Source organism: Culex pipiens, chromosome 1 (genome assembly GCF_016801865.2).
Source record: "Culex pipiens pallens isolate TS chromosome 1, TS_CPP_V2, whole genome shotgun sequence".
NCBI lineage: Eukaryota > Metazoa > Arthropoda > Insecta > Diptera > Culicidae > Culex > Culex pipiens.
In genome coordinates this window covers 135,871,273-135,893,963 of record NC_068937.1, presented here as the reverse complement: position 1 = coordinate 135,893,963, position 22,691 = coordinate 135,871,273, and the positions used below count along the sequence as shown (strand labels likewise).

Below are 22,691 nucleotides of genomic sequence, written 5' to 3'. Positions count from 1 at the left end.
CCTGAAAAGGGCCGTTTGATTACGACTGAACCCGGTTCGCGAGGTCATCCCCGTTCTCCTCCACGACGCTCTTCCACCTTTTGCTGCTGCTCGATTGTTGCTCCCGCGCGAGCCCGATTAGGCCTGTTCGAACGTCCACAGCTTCTTTATCCTCATGTTGACTGCTGCTTCCTCCTTTTTCCGGCTGCTGTGCTGCTGCTGCTCCGCGCCGGCCTGACGTGCACAGTTCGAGTGCTCGTTCTAAAGTGACTTGCTTTTGCGAAATTTTCTGCTTATATAGCGGCACAGCCGGAGAACGGCACAAAAGGGGCGCGGCCTCGAATGCATACGCTCGCTCTGATTGGTCATCTGCCCGATTTGAACTGAAAAATGACTCATTTTGATTGCATGTTTTAAGCGCTTAAACTATGTTTAGTCAAAGTTATTATGTAATAAAACGATAGCTTAAGTCTTCCCCTTTCGACTGGTGATTGAATCTTCTGGATTAATCGATTGGGGGAAAAGATATAAGCGTTTGAAATATGTCAATTTTTTTCGCACGCTTGTGACGGTTTGGATCGAATTTCTGAACTGGCCCCCCAATATAGTAAGTAGAGACATAGTCCTATGTCAAAACAACAACATGGCATTGGTCGAACAGCATTGGAAAATCTTATGTAAAGCATGAGCTGATTCGATCTGTTCTCATAAGCTTTGATAAAACTTTCATAAGCTTAATTATAAGTTTCGTGAGTGCCTCAATGGACACAGCTGGGACCTCGTTCATAAGACGTAACTTATGGTATTATTAGGAGCTTTTCTCTCAGTGTACCGAACTGTGGGGAGGGGGGGGGGGGGGGGGTGTCACGAAAAGAACACGCAACATTTCTTGACCGCGTTCCTTCCGATTTGAATACCGTACTTTAGTCTTGCGTGAGTAAATGTGGTTTTAACGAAAACTGAATTGACTGAATGATTTCAAATTTGAAAAATGTTATGTAGAATCCGCCTGTACGAGGTTTGTTTCAACAAAAAAAATTGTTGAATATAATCAACGCAGATTTTGCGTTGAAACAAACCTTGATTTTCTCAATTTCACAAAAATCTTTTGTTGTTTTGAAAAAGTTGCTTTGACGTTTAGCGTTGATTCAACAAAAATCGATCAAAGATCTTGATTCAAATATGCCTTATTTTTCTGCGTGAATGAGGGTGTGGACAGACTATTTCATGCAGATATTTCGAAGCTGTAAGAAATGCTAGATTTGGCAACCGCAGCCTGCTTTCAAACGTCAAACTCAACTCGCGAGTCAGTTTTGTTTGTTTTGAATGCATCCAAACAGCGGCCGTCAGGGGGAAAGTTCTACGTGACTTTTCGAAGCAAAAAGCAAATCTGCTGGCTCTGAAAATGCAGGTGTAAGTAGGAAATCGTCCCAATCTGCATTCTCCGTACTAAATTACGCCACTCCTTCCCCACAGTCCCAGCAGCAACCCGACGGAATACTGCCGGCTTTGTTTTTCCCAACACTCGCTGCAAAATGTGCTGGAAAAGTTCGATCCCAGCAAACTGCTGCTGACTCAGATGCAAAACTGTCTCGGCCTGTGGCTCGTCCCGGAACAAGATTTTCCCTGTGCCGTGTGCCGTTTATGTGCCTCGGCGCTCGACACATTTCAGGCGTTTCGGGAGCGGACGGGCGAATGCGACCAGGCGCTCAAACAACTTCGGAAGGTGGCAGATGTTCTTGCTCCGGTGGAATCGATCAAGGTGGAGATTTTGGACGATGAGGGCGGGAGTGACGCGGAGGAAGGTGCACTTGTGATTGACGAGCCGGAACCGGCGAATGAGGAGGATTCCGAGGTGGAGACTCAGCCGACTGTGCTGCCGGAGCCGGTTTGGGTTCCGGTGGAGAATGCCAAACCGAGACGGTCGGCCCGGTACGTTTGTATGGAGTGTGAAAACACGTTCAGCTGCAGCCAAGCATTGGCAAGACATCAGCGGGAAATCCACGGCGATGAGGAAACTCCGCCCAGCCCTCGGAGGAAGAAGGGCAAAACCCGGCACTATTCGTGCGGGCAGTGCAGCGCCGTATTCTACGGTTACGGTGCAGCTCTGACCCATTTGGCTCAGGCTCACAAGACTACCGGGGAGGAACCGGTGGCCGAAATGATCACCGGGGATGTTGAGACGCAGGTGGCGCCGTCGAGCAAGACGCCAACGCCACCGCCCAAGAAAGCGAAGCCAAAGAAGACGCTCAAGTGCCACAACTGTCCGAAAATGTTCCTCTGCATGCGGACACTCGACGTGCACATGAGGACAGCCTGTAAGGTCCAGATGACGCAGACGAGCGATTCGATCGTGTCGATATCGCCGAAGGAGCTGCGCAAGCAGTTGTTTGGAAGCGCACCACGAGGGACACATCGTCCGACCAACAGCACGGGCAGCTGCTTCCGGTGTGGAATCTGCAACGAAGTCATCGTTGGTTCGTCGGCGTTTCTCGCGCATCGTCGCAACGTCCACGGAGGGACAACGACGGGCGAATCGCCGGCCAAGAAGAGTGCGACCGAGGGGACTGAGGCGTAGATCGTTTGATCTTTTTTTTTTACTTTTGAGTATTTTTGATCAGCAAAAAGTGTATTTAATTTATCCCAACTGACATCAAATAAATTTATTTCTATTATTTTTCTTCACTTATGAAAATTCATGAATGTTTTTTTTTTCTTTTTAGAAAACAAAGCTTGTATTGCCTTTTACTTAACAATGTTTATTCAGGTCATTTAATTCGAATGTCAAGGAACTTAAAAAATAAATCGCAGATTTTGAAATTTCTCTTATTTGGTTACAGCTTCTTTGGATTAGTCAAACAGGAATGTTTGTGTGATGTTCGTAAGCACTAGCGCGCGTAAAATAAATAATCTTAAAAACTAAACCGGTTCTCACTACGGTTGCTGCTGCCGCTGTCCACCAATCGTCTTGCGGCGCAAGTTGTACCGCGAGGTCCGCGAAACGCTCGACTCGGACCGCACGGAACGGCTCACCGAGCGTCGCTCGTTCGAGCTGTTCTCCTTGTCGTAGTCCGGTTCGTCCTCCTCAACCACGACCACGTGCGTCCTGTCGGGGGCGAGCGGAATCTTCCGCAGGGTGCGTTCCGAACCGACCTCGGAATCTGCCGTCGTCGTTTTGGTGGCCGTGGTGAAGAAGCTGGATCGGTCATTCTGCGCTGCGGCGGCCAGTTTGAGGCGCAGGATGCTGTCCATGATTTGGCGGTTTTGCTCCTTGATTTCGTTGAGCAGCTTGGTGTTGGCGTCCTGGTAGCGATAGGACTGATAGAAGAAGAGAAGGACGCCGGTAGCTAGGAAGAGCTTTCGGAAGGTCCACAGTAGCTGATCTCGCTGAATGGCGTCTAGCGAGGGAGACAACTTCAGCAGGGTCAACTCGACAAGAAGACTTGCGAGCAAATTAAGCAGGAGTATCGTACGACAATGCTGGGTCCGTTTCGTCGATGTCGCGACCATAATGGCCAACAAGTAGCTAAGATAGAAGATGGTCCGATCTACGAACGCGTAACGTCCGACGATCCAGCCGTGCAACAGGTAAAACTCCCTAAACAACTCAGCCAGCACGGTTTGATGTTCCGCAGTAGAGTTCCGCAAATCTTCAGTCAACTTATCCAGCATTCCTTGGGAACCATTCAGTGTGGCGGACAACCCGGTTCCCATCGCCAACATTTCTCCCTGCAAACGCAACCCCTCCTTCTGATGTTCCAGCACAGCCCGCTGAACCTCGCCCGCCACCTGCATCCGCTCGCTAACCTCCCGCGAGCTCACGCTAAGCCGGTCAATGGTCCGGTCGGTTTCCGACTGCCACCGTTGGGCCTGCAGGAAGAAACACATGTTCTGGGTTTGCGTGAAGAACTCCGTGTACACGGCAAACGCCCGGTCGCTCATTTCCAGGCTTCACTGAACACCAAGATCTGGTGCGCCGTGGTGCGGTTTTCGTGTCACTCTAGAAACCAAACCGAGCTGTTTGTTGTCACACCATAGCAACTGTACCGAAAGCACCTTGGTACACCACCGGTGCACCCAAACTGTATACCAAGGATGCAACTCAACATATGGTTGATCCAAGTAAACCGGAGGCGACATTGTTTTGATTGAGGTTTGCCAGCCATCATTCACAACTTCGGGATGGCGTGGCGGTTGTTGTCTCCGTCTTTTTACCACGAGGTTCCTGGTTCAATCCTGGGTACAAATATTTTTGAGGATTTTTTTTTCAATATTTGCTGTCAAAATTACTGATTATATACATTTGTTAAGTAACTTCTTCGAATCTGCGACGCTTTAGTCAAAGAGTTAGAAAATTGAATGGATTTTTGTAGTGGAATAGAGAAAACATTCCATATTATGCAGGCAGGTTTAAGTGAAAATGCCTATTTCAGGGTTATATGCACGAGAAGTTAAAGTTTATATTTCATGACACTACGAAATTCTATTCCTAACGAACTATTCTAAACAAATAAAAAACATTCAAAAAATAAAATAATAACTGTCGAGATTCGAACCAAGAACCTTTAAAATACAAATGCACTGCCTTTGACCACCACACCATTAAGAACTGTTGAGTTCAATTGGCTTGCAAGGCATCAAGAGTTCCAAACTTCTCCCGTGTGGTAGGCGCAGAAACCATGTCAGTTTTGTGTACCCGATCCACACCGCCGTCACACCAAACTTCGGTTTGGTGCACCGATCAAGCTACCGAGTTGTGTCGGGTTTTGGGTCGTGACGAGAAATGGTGCGCATAGAAAAACCGGTATCATAGCAAACCGTTGTCGCACCCGTCAAAAGGTAAGTCTGCTCATTTCGCTCATGCAGAGTCGCTTCAGCGCTTCCGTCCGCTCCGACACGCAGTCCAACCGGTCCTGGCCGGACATTTCCATGAAGCAGTTGGTAAGGTGAAGCGCCAAATCGACCTGGATCGAATCGGTGAGGGTGCGGCAACCGTCGCGCAAATGATCCAGCGCCTGCAGCCAACAGTCGCCGTACCGCGGGAGGTGGCTCTTCTGCTCGAGCTCCTAAAACGGAAATAATTTTTATTACTAATAAATAATTTAAAAAAATCCAGTTTGATCTTACACTCAGCTGTTTCTTCCCCTTTTCCACTAGCGACTGGGAAAATTCATCGTCAAATGGGCGATCGTGGGCAATTACGGATTTAAGAGCGAGGAACACCACCAGAAAACACTCCAAACTCCTCATTTCTAGCTCGGCATTTGTACGAAAATATCACTTTATTACGATTTCTGAATACTTTCAGAAAAAAAAATCACTTTTTGCGTTGTTTACGGCGCAGCTGATGCCGAATCGTTTTGATGTTGTTGTTTACAAGGAGCATTGTTGCCAATCGAGACAAGTTTTTTTGCAGTTTTCCGCAAAAGTGTTGCAAACTTGGTTGCAAATGGTTTGCAGACATCTACGAACGCATGTTATGCGCGTACCCCAGTCACGAAATATCCGTACAGAGCTAGTTCTGTCAGAAACAAGCTAAAATGGGGGGATTGTTAACATTTCTGCTAGAATGCTGTTAGATTATCCACCTATGTTAGAACTCTGCTAAAATCCTGTTAGAACGGCGTGTTAGGTGAGTAACTCTTGGTTCTATTCTTTTCATTGAATGTAGCAATGGTGGCTTGTCACTTATTTGTTTGATTCTTTTTATTTATTTAGGGCGTTGCAAATATTTTTCAAAGATTATGTCGCCCCCCCCTCCCCCCCCCCTTCAATAATGGTCTAAAAAATCAGAGGACAAAAAAAATACTTTTCCAAATAACTTCAAAACTTTCATTAAAAAAGAAGTGTAATCAACTAAAAACAATCTCAAAATGCATTTTTCTGCATTGATAATCATATTTAGCATATTTGGGCTTGTTTAAAAATGTTTTGAATTTTTATGAAATTTCAATGTACAGCACGGCAAAAATTTTATTTTTCGCAAAAAATAAAATTTTCGTCAATACTTAGATATTTTGGAAAATGATGACAAAACAACTGGTGTATACTGCCCATGTTCGCATAAATGTCCCATATGCAAAAACAGCAAGCTGAGAAAAACGCATTTGAAGTTTGTCCCATACATACGTACCTTAAGGCTACGTGTTATGTTTTCACGAAAAAACTAGATTTCCTCCTGATTTCTAAAACAAAGTACTGGATGTTATAGGCTCTTTTTAAAGAGCACACAATTTTGAATCAAACTGCATCAATAACTCGAAATCGATGAAAATGCATATGGGACATTTATGCGATCAGGGGCAGTATAATCCATTTTAAAACACTTTTTTTTATCAAAATGTTGAAACCGTTGAAACCATGGCTCGTAATTTAAATTTTTATACTTTTTTTTATTTTTTTGTCCCTCCCCCCTCCCCCCTTCTCGACTTTGGTCAGAGTCGAGGGACATAAACTTCAAAAAATATTTGCAACGGCCTTAACAAACAAAAAAAAACTTAAATTTCTTGAGAAATCCAGAATTTATGAACTCAAAAGTTCAATAGTTAAATTTTTTTAAATTTAATAAGGCCGATGCAAATATTTAAAAAAGTTTTTGTCCCTCGGCCCTGGCCGAGGTCAAGGGGAGGGGGGGGGGGCAAAAAAATATTAAAAATATAAAAATTTAAATAACAAGCCATAGTCTTCACATTTAAATGAAAAAAGTGTTTTAAAATGCATTTTACACTAGTTCAGTTGTTTTGCAATCATTAGTTTTCAAAAAATCTAAGATCTGACAAAAACAAAAATTGTATCGAAAAAAAAGATTTTGCATCGAAAATTTTCAAAAAATCTTAAGATTTTTTAAGAAACCCAAACATGCTAAAAATGATTTTAAACGCAGAAGAATGTATTTTAATTCGATTTCAGCTGGTTGCACTTAAATTTTCATTGAAATTTTGAAGTTTATTGTAAAAATTTTTTTTTTGCCCCCTGATTTTTCGGGCCAATTTTGAAGGGGGGGGGGGGTGACAAAAACTTTTAAAAATATTTGTACCAGCCTAAAATGAAATTGTAAATTAATTTTTTTTTTAACGAATTTAAAATTATTAAGTTAAAAAATTTCAAATTCCCAACAAAAATTTCGAAACTTTAAAATTTTAACCATTAAAAATATAAAGAAAACACAAAACTTAAATTGGGTCCTAAAATGAAGCTAAGATTGCTGATATTATTGTTTACAGCGATAAAGCTTATTTTTCTGAGTACAATGACCCTTTGTACGACCACAAACAGTTTAAAATGGATTTTTAAATCAATTTTGAAAAATTAACCTCGCGGTCCTTTTTGACAGAAAAGCTCCTACTTGACAGCTCGTTCCAAGGGGACAATAGTTGATCCATCGAAAAAATGTTGTCTTGTCAAAAAAATGTTTTGCATTTAAATGAAAAAAAGTGATCAGAAATGGTTTTTAATCGTGTTTTTTACCGTTGTACATAAAAATTGACATAGGGCTTTAGTACCCAATTTATCATGATTTTCAAAATCATAAGCTGTTTTGTTTTAAGGTTGTTGAAACAAAAAAAAAATTCTAGACAAAAATCTAAAATTCAAAGTTTAAAATTTAAAGCTTCAAAATTTAGAAATTTAAAATTTCATAAATTTCAAATTCCAAAGTTTTCAACTCCTATGATTTAAAATTATAAGAGTATTTAATAGTATGTATTTGCTTTAATTATTTTTTGACAGCATAGTCAATATTACCGATATTAAAATATTTGCCTTTATATTTTACAAAAAGCTACTGTTTATGAAAAATTCAAATAACTCGTGTTAATCGCAACCGTGTAAAAATATTGGTATTCTTCTCGGCATTCTTCCAAATCACAATAATTCCGTCCAACCCGAAAATACTCAAGAACGAGCTGTTTTAGGTTCTTGTAAATAATTTTCAACCATTTTCAACTCATTGACTCACAAGCCAAATAAACTGTGTTTCAAATTGACAATAATTTCTCAAATCGTTGAAAGAATGTTCCAGAGCGGTAAGATCATCATGAATGGTTAATCCGATCATATGCATGTAGTAGACTGATTCAGCCTAAATCAATAACTAAACGATGGATATTCCCAGTCGTCACCGCTCTTCTGTTTGTTCAGCTGGAGATTGTTTTTCGTTAGCTATGAAACTCGTTCTTTGTTTGTTTGAACTACATAAAAACCGAATATTTGGATGGCTTCGGAAGAAAATTTAGTTCATCCGAATACTTCACGTCGAAAACATGTAAGTCGTATGCACAATTTTTTTTTTTTTTTTCAAAGTAATGCATTTTTGTGTCATTTAAAGGTTCCCAGTGCGACCCATCCCCAACGCCGGTGGGGCAGTTCCTTCCGATATACCGCCGGAGCCCGTCAACTGTACGATCGGAATGGTTTCGCCCCAAATTGCCAGGCAGATTGCTGCGGCTGCCGCTGCCGCTTCTGCCTCAAAGTCGGCAAACGTTCCGGATGGAAGCGATCTGGCCTACGCCAAGCAGAAGCCTGCCTCTTAATGGAAAATAAAATTGTGATGCGGAAAATAAAGTTGATTTTTCAGTGCAATTTATTTTTCTTTTTTCTATTTGCTTTACTGCCGTTCTACGCATAATTGTCCCATGTTCAAAAAAGTGCAACTGAGAAAAACGCGATTGAAATTTTTCGACCGATTTCTGTGTTTCTACGCATAATTGTCCCGTTGGTTCCTATTCGCCCTATGTGTCCCTAATCGCCCCAGTTAGCAGTTTATCTCCCTTATTTGTGATTCTCTTGCTATACAGTATGTAAACAAGACATAATGCTTAGTAAAACTAATGATTCCGTGTAAGAAAATACTTGGTGGGACAATTATTTTCATTTCATTTCATTTCATTTATTTGGTTGCTTTAACAAATACATTGGTGCAGTTGTCATCCTGAGCTGAGATATGGACTACCTTTCAACAGCTGATTTGTTCTTAATGGGGAGAGAGTTTACTCTTACTAAGGAGAACGAATTGGACAGAGAAGGAAAAAAATTGCAAAAATAACCTTCGAAATAGCTAATAGATGTGGGATAGTTAGAGGAAAGGAGGCGTTACTTATTCTAATATCACAGCTCAAGGGGACAACCGCTGCAGCAGGGGATTGACTGAGGTGGCGCACCCCATCCAGAACTTCGGTAGCACTCGCTGGAGCCAATCGTCGATCAACTCCATCTTAGCCATCCTGTGGACGTCGTCAGTCGGGTGGAAAGGATCCAGGTTTAGCATCATCTTCAACAGCCGGTTCTGCTTGACTTGAAGTTTCTTCCGGTGGGAAGCGGCACAGTCGTACCACGCCGGGTAACCGTACGTCATCGCCGGCTTGAACACCGTCTTGTAGAGCAGCAGCTTAGAGTTGATATCCAGGTGGGACCGCCGGTTGACGAGAGAATAGAGCATGTGGGACAATTATGCGTAGAAGTTTAGCGTAGGGACAAACAGACTTGGTGTTGTTTTTGATGAGTTTCCGAACAAAGTACTAGATTTTATTGGTTTTTCTTAAATTACACATCCAACTAAACTTAAAAATGTCATAAAATAAAATCGTCCAAAACTGACATGGGACAATTATGCGTAGAACGGCAGTTTATGTTTACAGATGTCCTTAGCTGTTTGCAGACTAATCGTCATCGCTTAAGAAGATCTGGCAACAACTGCTCGAATTTTATAAACACGCCCCTTTTCTTCTAAAAATAGATACAAGGTTGCTGCCTCGTAGCAAAAAACGTTTCACCCCATCCGTGACAGTGTTTTGTACACTGCCGTGACCAGGATTCGAACCTGGGTTACTACGGCCACAACGTAGGGTCCTAACCACTAGACGATCACGGCTACGGGGTGAGTTGAAGAATTTGGGAGTATTTGGTCGTACAACTTGATGGACTTTTGACAAAAATTTACCTGAACTACCCTTTTTGAACTAATGAAAAATTACGTTTATTTATTCTGCTATTTTTTCAACAATCGTTTCAACAATTCCACCGTCCTGGCCATGTCCGCCTTCTGCTCGGTCAGCTTGGCAATGTCCCCAGCCAGTGCGTACAGCATCTTGTCCTTTCCGCTGCGATACTTCTCCACCACTTTTGGGTTCCGCTGGATCACGTCTCGACAGAGTTGTTCGATTTTGGCCTCGTCCGTAATCATCAGCCAGTCCCGGTCGGCAGCAATCTGGGCCGGGCTCTGTCCGGAGGCTCCCTGCTCCAACGCCTCCTGCAGGATCAGCCGGGCCAGATATTGATTGATACGGTTCGTCTCGAGCATGTCGACAATCTCTGCCAGATGGCTGGACGGAATGTGACACTCCTCCAAGTCCAGCTTATTCTTGTTGAGAATCGTCAACAGCTCGTTGATAAGGAAGTTGGCCACCACCTTTGGGGAACGGGTTTTCCCCGGTTCGTCCAGAATGGACCGGAAGTGACTGTGCAGGGTGATGTCATTCTGCAAGGATGTTGGTTTTGAATCGGTTTTTTTTCTTCTAAGTTTGACCAGAACTTACCACAAGAATGATGGCCATTTCCGGTGTCAGGTGGTGCGTCTCCACAATGCTCTTCCTCGTTTCTTCCGGTAGTTCCGGCAGGTCTGTCCTAATCTTCACAGCACTTACGACATCGTCACCCTCGCAGCAGTCCCCCTCCACGTGCACGTGCAACGGCGGTAGATTCGGCTCCGGCATGAACCGATAGTCCTGCACGACCTCCTTGTCTCGCATGGCGATGGTTTTCCGCTCGACGGCGTCCCAGTTACGCGTTTCGTTGAATATCCGTCCACCCCCGTCCAGCACGTCGATTTGTCGCGCAATCTCGTACTCGATGGCCTGCGCCACGGCCCGCACCGAACCGATGTTCTTCACCTCGGTCCGCGTCCCCAGCGGGGTGTTTTCCTGGTGCACGGAAATGTTGGCGTCAACGCGGAGTGCGCCCTCTTCAGGGGGTAATGCGAAAAAAGGAAGATGAGAGACGACAAAAAAGTTAGTCTCACCGTGACAGTGATATTGCACACTGCCGTGACCAGGATTCGAACCTGGGTTACTACGGCCACAACGTAGGGTCCTAACCACTAGACGATCACGGCTACTGAGACATGTAAGAATGCAATTTCAAAGCACTTCAAAAACCGAAGCTTCAGACTAGAGTTGATTGCATCATAATCGAGCAGTTTTTGTTAGTCATTTAAACTTGTTGAAAAACATTAAGTTGAACATGCCATCAACAAAACATGAACATCTTTCAAAAAGAGCCCAAAAATGTTTATTTTTCTCACAGAGATAAAGTCATCAAAAAAGATCTTGCGTCGGCCGGGAATCGAACCCGGATCAACTGCTTGGAAGGCAACTATGCTGACCATTACACCACCGACGCCTACGATTAAGAGCGTCAAAAAGGTCGTGTGCTTCTCCAGGGCTTTTCAGCTCCCGAAAACAGCAGCACCGATTTCCTTTGCGCATGTCAAATACTGAAAATCTCACCTCCGTGAGAGTATTATTAAATGAGCAAAAGAGAATCCCGCCTCAATCCGTGAACTTTTAAATGAGCAAAAGAGAATCCCGCTCTCCGTGGTCTGATGCAGCAGCAAAAAAGAATCCTGCGTCGGCCGGGAATCGAACCCGGATCAACTGCTTGGAAGGCAACTATGCTGACCATTACACCACCGACGCCATACACACCATCTGCCTGGAAGCTTCCCATCAGCGGTCGGGGTCCGTTAATCCGTTACCTTCCATCCGGCAGGAACAGCTCCCAAGTCGGGTCAGGATCAGGATCAGCTCTTTAACCAGGGCAGCAGCTTCCTCACCGGTTTCCAAATCCGGCTCAAACACCAGTTCCATCAACGGAACGCCTGCTCGATTGAGGTCGACCAAACTCCTAACAACACAAACAAAAGTAATCATAAATCTCTGTACGGAAATTCCTCCCCAACCTGACTTACTTTCTCTCCACCGGATCGTGCAGCGACTTGCCACTGTCCTGCTCCAGCTGCAGCTGGTGCAACCGGGCCGACTTGTAGTACGGCTTCTTCGTGACGCCCGGCACAAACACCGGAAACGTCAGCAGGCCTCCCCGGGCCAGCGGGGCGCGCTGTTGTGTAATCTGGTAGCCGGCCGGCAAATCAGCGTAGAAGTAGTGCTTCCGGTCAAACGCGGACACCGGAGCGACTTCGCAGCCCAGCGCCAGAGCCGTCCTAACGCCCAGCTCGACGCACCGCCGGTTCAGCACCGGAAGTGTGCCAGGGATCGAGGCGTCCACGAGCGCGACGCACGCATTGATGGGAGCACCGAAGGAAACTTCCGCCCCGGAAAATAGCTTCGACTCGGACTGGATTTGGGCGTGCACTTCCAGACCGATCACGCTGCGCCACCGGTTGGGACTGGGACGATAGGCCGGAAGTGGAAGGGTTTTCAAACGGTTTGTTTACTTTTTTTTGCAAGTTCAGAGACTTACCGCGCGACAGGATTTGCAGCCTTTTTGGTGGCGAAACTTCGATGGCGAACGTTGAATATGAAAAGATTTCTCCTAAATAACACGTTCCACGACATTTTTCAGTTAAAACTTTCTTATTTTCCACGATTTTTGTGAAGAAAAAGACCTGTGCAGCGCACGGTTCTGTTTTGCTATAAATTCGAGCAGTTTTTTGACAGCCTTTTTGTTTTGCTTGCGGACACTTCCTGAATCCACCCCTGACAACATTCGGGTTGCGAGAAAAGTCGAGCAGTTATTCGTTTCGGTGGTCGTGTAAACATTGTGCAAAACTTAGCTCCAAAAAATGTGTAAATTTAACAAGTTTAGCTAAGTATTAACGTTGAATAGTAACTCAGATAGGTTAAAAATAGTGTACAGAGTGTATTTAAGTAAAATTGTATAAAAGAAACCCTCAAATTTAAGGAAAATTAGGTTAAATCCGTTGGAACTACTAAACACGTAAAATTAACAAGTTGAAGCATTTTAATCTAGTTTAATCAAAGAAAACCTACCAGTTTATTGTTATTCAACATATTTTCAATGATTTCGATAGATTTTCAACAATGCAGTGAGAAACAATCACTATTTTCATTCATGATCACGGTAATCCAGTGCGGATCGGTGTTTTTGTTTTGAAAACGGTTGCCTACCAAACGGCGCCAAAAGTGCTCGACCAGGACGCGTATGGTGTGCGCGAAAGAGATGGAGGGAGAATGAGGGGGTGAGTTTTCCTTTTCCAAAAACAACCCCTCTTCCACGTGAGATCCCGAACAATAGAGCTTTATGACGTTTAGCGTACGCACACTAGCGCACCATTTGATTTTGCTGGCCGGACAAAATTTAACCTCACTTTTTTTCGTGTACGTACACGCAATACATACGCACGTAAATAACTCTATTGAAGATTGCAGATGCTTCGGTAAGTAAAATAGGGTACAAAAGCCCTATTTGAATTTTTAGGTACAACGGTAAACGACAAGACAACATTTTTTCGATGGATTAACTATGGTCTTCTTGGAACGAGCTGTCAAGTAGGACCTTTTTTTGTCATTATGGGCCGCGAAGTTATATATTTTTTTTTTAATTGGGTACTAAAGCCCTATGTCAATTTTTATGTACAACGGTATAAAACACGATTAAAAACCATTTGTGATCACTTTTTTTCATTTTAATGCAACAATTTTTTTTGACAAGACAACATTTTTTCGATGGATCAACTATAGTCCCCTTGGAACAAGCTGTCAAGTAGGAGCTTTTCTGTCAAGAAGGATCGCGAGGCTAATTTTTCAAAATTGATTTAAAAATCCATTTTAAACTCTTTGTGGTCGTACAAAGGGTCATTGTACTCAGAAAAATAAACTTAATCTCGCTGTAAACAATAATATCAGCAATCTAAGCTTCATTTTAGGACTCAATTGATTAAAAAATCAATTTTTAATTCTTTTGCGGTCGTACCAAGGGTCATTGTACTCCGAAAAATAAGCTTGATCACAAATTTTAACTTAATTTCAAGCCCTATTTTATATTACATATTTTCGTGCTTTCCATTTTTGTATAAAAAGCACATAAGTATTTTTTTTTATTTTTTTTTGACATAAGCTCACAACTATAATTTTCAGAGTGAAGATTTGGAATTATTCTAAAAAAATGACAAATTTAAAGTTCAAAAAATTCGTCAAGATATCATCATAGCATGCTAGGAAAAATGCAATGCCTTTCAGGGGAAAATCGTTGATTCCGCCGAAACTGCATGTGCCTGTCATCAAACGGAAGGAAAAGGTCACCGTGGACGAAACTCCGTACACTGTCGTCTTCCCCAAGGGATTCACCAATCTGAAGAAGCTTTCTGTAATGAACGTTGTAGCAAGCACTATCATCCGGTGGGAGGCCTACCGGAACAAACAACCCAAAGTGACCCAGTGTAAGAATTGTCTGAATCAGGGACATGGAGCCAGAACTGTCAACGCAAGGGCAGGTGCAAGGTTACCACGCCATCGGCAAGTTGTGAAGCCGAAGAATCACCAGCCAAACGGTGCGCCAACTGCTCTGGTACTCACTCCGCTGTTGGGTCAGGTCCCGTAAAAGCCGATGGATGGAAATTATTAATCCACACAAACCACAGCAGATGCAGGAGGAAGCCAAGAAAACAATGGCTAATTTGGGCATTGCCTAGGGCTTTGCTCATCTTTGTTGTGGTAACTCTGCCGAAACTCGTTGTCCAGCTGCTACCACGGGCGACGGTTTTGTGAGAATGCGAGTTACGCTATTTTAACTAAATGGTTATTTTGGACTATGTCTACTTTGGATAACGAGTCCACATTGGAATTTCGGGTGGTCTTCTACGAGCCCTTCAACTTAATTCTGTGATCATGGTGAACTGGACACGCTCATACAAGACAGTCCATCCTTCAAGACCACTCAACTGTTTCGGTACACCAAAGACTAATGCTTTATTCGTTAAAATTATAATTATAGTTATACTCTGTTCATCATACGTGTGGGGGTTAGTTTAGTTCTACAATATATAAATCTGTAGTAATATATAGCATTTAATGGTGTGGGTGTTTGTGGGTGTGGTTGTGTGCTCGTGTCACTTCCAGCTGGTTCTCTAGACCCATCTAGAGCCGTTCCGCCATGGCACGGCCAACGATCTTCTCGCAGTAGCTCGTCTGGTGCCTTTTGAAAGGGAAATCGTTTTGAAGATTATTGTGTTGAACTTAATTTTACCAACCACCAACCTCTTAAGGTCCAGAATCCGGTCAAACTCCTTCCCGCAGTAATTGCACCGTTTTTCCTTTTTGCGCATCTCCCGGTGGACCCGGTACATGTGGTTCCGATGGACGCTTCCGGACGAGAAGGAAACGTTGCAAATCGTGCAGAGAAAGGGACGCTCCCCGGTATGGTAACGCAGGTGATCCTCCAGGGTGCGTTTGCTCTTGAACTGGCGAACCGGATCGGTGCACACCTGGCACTGATAGCTCCGGATGTTTTGGTGAACCGTTTTGATGTGATTCTGTTGTACGTACTTTGTTTTGAATTGCGAAAGGCAAATGTGACACTGGAAGGGCCGCTCGGCCGCATGAACCTGTTGAAATCGAAATTGTAGAAGACTGTCAAGGGGGGAAAAACAATCCGTTACAAACCGTAAGATGGTTGATCCAGGCTTCTCGCGACGAGAACTTTTCACCGCAAACCATGCATCGGTTTTCCTCCAGCGAACTGGCCAGCGTTCCTGCCGCCGCCGTTGTCGTCGACTTGGAACCACTCGAGCCTGACGTGGTGCGCATCTTGAAAATGGCACTAAGGCTGGGAAACTGCAGTTGTTGCTGCTGCTGCTGCAGCTGCAGCTGGAAGAAGTCTTCCTCGCGGGATTCGTCCGCCGTCAGCGTGCTGCTGCTGCTGCCGATTTCGTGTTCCTCGTCCTCGACCTCGTCTTCGGTTTGGGTTTCCTCCTCCTTCTGTTGTCGCTCGTGCTCCGCTTGCTGATCCGCCAGGTACTGCCGCCGGACACTCTCGAGCGTGTCATCTTCCAGCGGTTCCTGCTTCACAATCAGCACTTCCGGCTCAATCCGAAGTGCCATCGCTTTTGCCCGGATAAGCCGGTCATACTCTTTGGTCCGCTGGCGGAAGTGGTAGAATTCCTGCAGCACTTGCAGACAGTTCTGGCACGCCGACGACGGAAAGTCCCGCTCCGCCGTCAGCTGGATGTCGGTGCACTCGACGATTATGTCCAGCAGTTGCCGATTCACTGGTTCCACCGTTGTCGGGTGAAATATCGGCACCAGCTCCGTCTCCCGGAAGCAAAACCGACAGTACGATCCGGGGGTCTCATTTGGTCTGGTCGGAGGAAAAAAAAAAGAAAATGGAAAAATATCACACCGTCGACAATACGCCCGACTTTCCACGTGCAAAGCCACGTTCGAAACTCACACATCGCTGTAGATTGTCAGGTCCATCGGGGCGAACAAGATTACGCCGGATTTGGTCCACCGGGGGCCACTTTTAACGCGGAAATGGCCGTTTTACGTTCCGGGATAGCTCAAATTTTCTCTTCTGGCAACGGTTTGTTTACATTACTGACTGACAACCAAAATGGGGGCGGGGATGCTCAACTTCATTTTTCTTTCCTTCTCTCCCTCTGATGTGCTGTGGTGTAGCGCAATCTGTCAGAGTGGCCGAAACGTCAAAGTTGTTTGTTTCGTGCATATTTTTGTACGCTAGTTTGTTTCTTTGTATGGGTTTTCGATCTACATTGCCGATATATTGCTGTATGTTGATTATTTATTAAATTCGAGTAGTAGTTTTTCTACAATGTGTTTTATAAAATCTATGAAATTCATCAAAATACGACATCAACTCGATCCTAACAAGGCAATCACAAGATCCTCTGTAATTACTCTTAGCTTTAAGAAAACTGTAATTACAAAACCCGACTCGGTCCTAACCAGGTCCCAGTACCGAAAAAGACCTAATAAAAATAAGTTATTGAAGAACATATTTCTTCGGGGACAAAAGAAAGCACTACCCGGTGGAACGTGACAAATGTCTAAAAAACTAGAGACGAAAAAAAGAAATAAAAAAAAGCTTATCCTCAGGTTCTACCGAGATTTGAACTCGGATCGTTGGATTCAGAGTCCAAAGTGCTAACCATTACACCATAGAACCGGTTGATGTGAGGGGAGAAAATAGTCACAGTGGTCATTTCTTTCTCGACTGTAAGTGCACGCGGGCTCGGTTTTCATCGGAACGGAACGGATGGCAAATCGTCAACGTGTTAGATGCATGAATGAAAAGGAAGTTAGAACGAATACGTGTTTGAAATTCTCAATGAGGGGATATTGATATTATAATGCGATTCGAACTGATCAATGGACACCATTTAATCAGCAAAACTCAAAAAAGCAGCTACAAATGTAAAATTAGGTATATTTTTGACAATAATTGTAATGTTTTCTAAAGATCGTGGATTCTTCACATATATTTAAAAAATTTAAAACAATTCATAAAGCGATCCCATCTCCATGTGGCATCGAATCTGCAGCACTTGTCGAAGAAAGCTCCGCAGCAATCAATGATGATTGAAGGCAGTCCACCTTCTCCGATAACCTTTCACTCTATAGGCGATCTACTCTGCCGTTGTTTCCCGCCTCGACTTCGATGGCGAGGCTGTTGTTCTCTGCACGCTTCGCCGGCTGTGGCGCGTGTGATATTGGGTCCACGGTATTGACGTTGATGACCCTCTATCAGGGCACTTCCGATAATTAAACCTCGAGGTATGAGTTGATTGAAAACAAGGTTTTGAGTTTTATTTATTGCTTTATTTATTTAATTTGTACTTATCGGGTGGACACAATGGCTGTATCGAAGGTTTATACACTTTGTCACCGTTTTAAATTGTTAACAAATGTTGTTTTACTGTATTTACACATGTTTTTCTTCAGAGTTGCTTTGTTGCCCAGCAACAAGGTACTATCATTTCTACAGGAGCTCCCCTAGTTGATAAGTAGTGCAAATATATTTTCTTCTTATAAAATTATTCACTTAACGGCTATTATTCGATGCACAGAGGAAAAAAATAAGAATCCGGATCCTAATCCTAAGGTATACACACACTCGCATTCACTCACACCATTCGGCAAGTCTATGACTTCTCTCTCCATATAAGATTACATGTAGAAAATGTGGAAACCTAAAACAACTCAACGATTCGTCCTTATCAGTGGACCGGTGCCGCTGCACGTGGCATGGTCCGTGCGGTTCTCCGTTGGCGTTTGTGGAGGAAACTTTTAACGGAATTGAACGGCAGCTGAAAGTGGTAGTAGGCACAGTAGGGAAGTGGGTCCCAGTACACGAACAATGCCTCCCGCTTGTCGATGACCGTTCCGATCAGCTGCTGGACCGCTTCGACGCTGGGTCGCCGGATGGTGTTCATGACGGTTTCGTGCATCCAGTAGCGGCCACCGTCCTGCACCAGCGGACCCGAGTTTTGACGGTTAAAGTGCGGACACGGCTTGCAGATGACCCGCGAGTGGACGCCGGTGTAGCAGATGTAGGGCAGGGACACACCGACGCGGATTCCGAGGGGAAGGATCTCGCCGGAAGATTTGCACCGGGCCAACCGGAAGCTGATGTGACCGTTGAGTGGACGCTGGAGGCGAATCTTGCGAAAGAACTCTTTCAGCCAGGCCTCGATCTCGGCGTTATCCTCCGGGATCAGACTGCGGGTGTCGTTCTGGATGACACACGTCACATTGGCCACCACTTGGGAGTCCTTGACGGTGGTGCAAGTTACGAAATGTGTTCCAATAACATCCCGAATGACGACCCATTTGTGGGATTCGCTTATTTCGTAGTTGAGCTTCAGGTCGCGGCGGTTCGATGGTAGAACGTATTTGGCTCGCTCCAAGATGCCCAGCAGTCCAGACGAGAGCATTACGTTGCGGTATCCGGACAACCAACCGTTGTCGTACAGCCGATGAAGCTCTTCCTTCGACGCTATCACTTGATGTGGGGGAAGTGCAATCTGGTTCAGTTCACACTTTTTCATCACCATTAGAATGTCGTCAAGAACGGAAGTCTCTTGTGTTCCGGGGATGAAGCTGGAGCAGCCACGTAGCTCTAGATGTGGCTTGGCCAAGGAGTCATAGTAGGCGGCACTGGTCGCACAGACCGGGATATAATGCGTTGGTTGTTCCTTCTCTACGATCTCGCATAGCGCGGCAATGTACTCGTTGGCCGTTTCCGGAGTTGGACGCTGGATCGTGTAGAACTTGCTAACGGCCGTCGAAAATCTGGCCAACCCGAAGAGTCCTTCAAACTCAAACACCACAACACGAGCTCCGGACTTGTAAAAGTTTCTCGCCAGATGAAGCGCCTGAATGGTACTTCCACAGCTGATCAGGACCGTCCTCTTCTTCCGGTTTCGCTCATGGGCCGGAGTATGCAGCGCGACCAAAACCCACTTCAAACAAGCCAACGGTAGGGCCACAATCTTCCAAAACATCCACAGACAAGCCGACAGCCAAAATGCTGGAGCTGCGATCAGGAACGGACGCCACGACAGATGCATGAGGAAGGCCAGGCACCGCTGGGCGATCGCGATCAGCAGCAGTGGCCACCACAGGATCAAACGAAGAATAATCCGACAGTTGGAGATGCGGTACTTGGTCGCCGAAGCTCTCGACGGCTGCACGGGAACAGCGGGTTCAACGGACACCTGATCGACGGCACGATCCTCCGGAATCAACATGAACGTGCTGGAGTAGTTTCGACGCAGCGTTGACGGCGGTGAAGAGGACAGCGGCGAACTCGGCATCGGAGGCGAGTTGTGCCGCGATGCGACCGGTGTCCAGCGTGGGCTCGTCGGCGCCGTTCGCGCGTACAGCTTGACCAGGTTATCCGCGTTGTTGTTGTTCGACAGGTACATACTTCCACTGCTGTCGCTCCGACTCCACGGACCGAACATCTTGTCCTTGTTGGCGGAAGGCATCTTGTTCTTCTTGTTGTGGTTTGCCTTTAGCACATCACACACGGATGATCACGACACGCTCGCGCGGGATCTCAAACTCGAACCTTGCTGTCCGGACGATCGACCAAGCTGGACTAAGTGAGCTGCCGGCCGGTGGCTGCCTATTTAAAATCTTGGCTCCGCACGGCGATAAGGGCCGAGATCGACGACGACGGCGCGAACTTTGGACTCTTGACGGCTTATCGCTATCTGGTGCTGCTGCAGCTCGTCGGAAAATGGCCCCAGGATCCCGTCCCTTCCAGGTAGAAACTGTGTCACTGTCGATAGGATCCACACCTCCTCCTCCTCCTCCGCATGACTCACCGGTGCGCGGGTAGATTCCGGAAAGGTCATACCCGGCAGATCACGATCACCCGGCGTGATTTGGTGGGTGCTCTTGAACTTGAAATCTGTGGAGCTCCGTTGTATATTTTGAATTCGTGTGGGAAGGGGTCACTCGCTGGCGCTGATAAGAAGGTGTATACGGTACCTTCGCGGATCAGGGAGTGACCGGCGATGCAGCGGCCTGTCGAAATACATCGACGAGCAGACAGAAATGTTTGACGAGTGGCGTGACTGAGCGGGCCGGATTATCAAATATTTTGACGAAATGTTCGCTTGTTTATTGATTTATTTGTGGTTTTATTTGCGCACCGATGCGGCAGTGGCATCCCGCGTGCTAAAACTATTTTTGTGCGGTTCAGTTTTATGGTCCGGGAAGCAGGCTTGCCACAAATACAGATTTTTTTGGCACATACCAAACACTCAATCGAGTATAACTTTGAAGAATAATAGTCTTACCAAAAACTGAACATGCCAAAAGATGCTAACAATGTTTATCTTTTTGGCCAATTTAACAAACACTGCTCACATTTATGTTAACTTTAAAAAAACCGTTTGTGTTTCGGGCCTGTGCTGAAAAATCTGTATTTGTGGCAAGCCTGCCGGGAAGCGTCCTCCTGGGGGTGCTCCAGATAGTAATAACCCAGCGGAATCGAAAGAACTGCAATCGATACCGAGTAAAGCATTATAAGCCATGCAATCAATCCGCTCACGGAACTAGTAGCGGTCTAGTTTGTTTCCCTAAACTGGTTTTATTGAAAATGTTTCAGTATTTCTTTGATGATCTGGGTGAAACTTGTGGAATCCACTTGAAAATCCTTTGAACAGTATTCATGAACCTTATTTAAAGTTAAAAAAAATACTCAAGATAATCAAATTAAAAAGAAAATTAGTTTCTTGGCTTATTTTGGAGGGGTTGAATTCTAAAATGACCCCAAAGTGTTCAAGAATATTTAATCTAGGATGGCTTTGGTATTGTGACAAGCAATCATTTCAATTAATTATGTTGGGATTGATAGAGCAAAATTTGATGTTAGAATTAAGAATAAAATTGTTTTCTTTTTTGCATAATTCTGCAATCCGAAATTCCTTTGGATTAAAGAGACTTGACTGTACAGTGTACATAAATCATTATAAATTGTTTTCATTGGATTGATTTTTTAAGTTTTTTGCCAAATTACATTTTCCATTCAAAGAAATTGTTCGTGCCTGCCATTTCCGCAAGCTATAAATTACCCTCCAAAACTGAAGGTACTACACTACTACACCTCAGCATAAAATGTGCTCAGTTCGCATAAAGCCAACAACAACATTCTTTCGTCGACCTATCTTTCCTTGGATGTCTGCCGCGCGACCTCGATTGGGATCGAAATGTGTGCTAACCGTGCACTGAGCAGGAACATTATGGATATGGGACACCCCACACAAATTCACTTTGTTATTTATGAGCTTCGAACAGGTTTGTTTATTTTATGGCTATTTCCCCCCTCTTTCAAGTAGTGTTTTTTTTCTTTTCTTTTTATGATTTTTTTAAAACATGGATGAACGAAAATATCTTTATTTTTCCATCACGACACAAAATTCCCTAATTGAAAAAGCATTACACAAATAAATCATGCGCAGTTTCACATGATTTCTTCCGTTTGTTATATTCTTTGGAGAGAGGGTACTTTTATTGCCAAATTGCGTGCATCAACTTTCGTTGGGTATATTGAACTCCTATCGATATTATTGCTGGCAAAAAAAAAGAAAATTTCAACGAACTTTTTGTTTGGTAGTAGGCTTTGGAGAAGATGGAGTAAACAACACACATGCTTTTGATGATTTTTTTTTCTAATCTAATTTAGCGTAGAAGATGGTCCAAAGTCTGTCAGAAAATTGTTTACGCGTTGTACTTTGAAAAGTATTGTTTAGAAAAAGATTAATCGATCAGTGACGGAATTGTTTTTATAAAAGTTTATAAAAGTTCGAGCGTTTCCCTATTACGGACGCCCACATCAAGGTACCTGCGCTGTTCAAATTATGCTTTCGCGGTGTAAACAGTGAAGTGACAAGTGAGTCAATTCCGTTTGGTGCTGTCAACCTGTCAATCTGTCAATTTGTCAATCTGTCAAACTATCACATAGCAGAGTTTTCAAAGCTTTTATAGCAATACACTTAAACCTCGATGGTTTTACATCAACTTTTGTCAAACGAACGGGGTCACTTTTTAGTTTGACACCCCTTATACACGCACACTACCGAACGTTTGTTTTGATAGTGTGTGTGAGCGCCGTGTAAATAGTGACAGTTCGTCACTTTTTAGTTTGCCCAACCAACGGGGTCCAAACTAAGTGTCAAACGAAAAAGTGACCAACCACCGGGAGTTGAG

The 22,691-nt window shown here is 44.4% G+C and overlaps 5 protein-coding genes and 5 non-coding genes across 10 annotated transcripts; 1 reads left to right on the top strand and 9 right to left on the bottom strand.

Moving 5' to 3' along the window:
• The first annotated feature begins 1,214 nt into the window (after nucleotides 1–1,214).
• LOC120425744 (zinc finger protein 79-like) lies at nucleotides 1,215–2,668 on the top strand. The gene is made up of 2 exons (XM_039590351.2): nucleotides 1,215–1,392; nucleotides 1,456–2,668. Exons 1-2 carry the CDS (start codon nucleotides 1,385–1,387, stop codon nucleotides 2,555–2,557), a joined length of 1,110 nt encoding a protein of 369 aa, XP_039446285.1. The 5' UTR covers nucleotides 1,215–1,384; the 3' UTR covers nucleotides 2,558–2,668.
• Nucleotides 2,669–2,715: 47 nt separating this feature from the next.
• Nucleotides 2,716–5,726, bottom strand: LOC120425742 (uncharacterized). The gene is made up of 3 exons (XM_052711594.1): nucleotides 5,107–5,726; nucleotides 4,836–5,045; nucleotides 2,716–3,924 (listed from the first exon to the last, which is right to left on the bottom strand). Exons 1-3 carry the CDS (start codon nucleotides 5,227–5,229, stop codon nucleotides 2,914–2,916), a joined length of 1,344 nt encoding a protein of 447 aa, XP_052567554.1. The 5' UTR covers nucleotides 5,230–5,726; the 3' UTR covers nucleotides 2,716–2,913.
• A 4,049-nt stretch (nucleotides 5,727–9,775) lies between these two features.
• Nucleotides 9,776–9,847, bottom strand: Trnah-gug (transfer RNA histidin (anticodon GUG)). The gene has a single exon. It is a non-coding gene; the product is annotated as a tRNA-His (tRNA).
• Nucleotides 9,828–12,649, bottom strand: LOC120425741 (glutamyl-tRNA(Gln) amidotransferase subunit B, mitochondrial). The gene is made up of 5 exons (XM_039590347.2): nucleotides 12,454–12,649; nucleotides 11,942–12,379; nucleotides 11,729–11,877; nucleotides 10,512–10,936; nucleotides 9,828–10,453 (listed from the first exon to the last, which is right to left on the bottom strand). The coding sequence occupies exons 1-5, from the start codon at nucleotides 12,546–12,548 to the stop codon at nucleotides 9,965–9,967; spliced, it is 1,596 nt and encodes a 531-aa protein (XP_039446281.1). The 5' UTR covers nucleotides 12,549–12,649; the 3' UTR covers nucleotides 9,828–9,964.
• On the bottom strand, nucleotides 11,015–11,086 carry Trnah-gug (transfer RNA histidin (anticodon GUG)). The gene has a single exon. It is a non-coding gene; the product is annotated as a tRNA-His (tRNA).
• Nucleotides 11,302–11,373, bottom strand: Trnag-ucc (transfer RNA glycine (anticodon UCC)). The gene has a single exon. It is a non-coding gene; the product is annotated as a tRNA-Gly (tRNA).
• On the bottom strand, nucleotides 11,598–11,669 carry Trnag-ucc (transfer RNA glycine (anticodon UCC)). The gene has a single exon. It is a non-coding gene; the product is annotated as a tRNA-Gly (tRNA).
• A 2,247-nt stretch (nucleotides 12,650–14,896) lies between the features above and the next one.
• LOC120425743 (zinc finger protein 616-like) lies at nucleotides 14,897–16,744 on the bottom strand. Its single transcript, XM_039590350.2, has 4 exons — nucleotides 16,402–16,744; nucleotides 15,615–16,308; nucleotides 15,210–15,556; nucleotides 14,897–15,147 (listed from the first exon to the last, which is right to left on the bottom strand). The coding sequence occupies exons 1-4, from the start codon at nucleotides 16,425–16,427 to the stop codon at nucleotides 15,090–15,092; spliced, it is 1,125 nt and encodes a 374-aa protein (XP_039446284.1). The 5' UTR covers nucleotides 16,428–16,744; the 3' UTR covers nucleotides 14,897–15,089.
• Nucleotides 16,745–17,064: 320 nt separating this feature from the next.
• Trnaq-cug (transfer RNA glutamine (anticodon CUG)) lies at nucleotides 17,065–17,136 on the bottom strand. Its single transcript has one exon. It is a non-coding gene; the product is annotated as a tRNA-Gln (tRNA).
• A 631-nt stretch (nucleotides 17,137–17,767) lies between these two features.
• Nucleotides 17,768–20,583, bottom strand: LOC120425739 (uncharacterized). Its single transcript, XM_039590344.2, has one exon. The coding sequence runs from the start codon at nucleotides 19,958–19,960 to the stop codon at nucleotides 18,188–18,190; it is 1,773 nt and encodes a 590-aa protein (XP_039446278.1). The 5' UTR covers nucleotides 19,961–20,583; the 3' UTR covers nucleotides 17,768–18,187.
• Nucleotides 20,584–22,691: the final 2,108 nt, after the last annotated feature.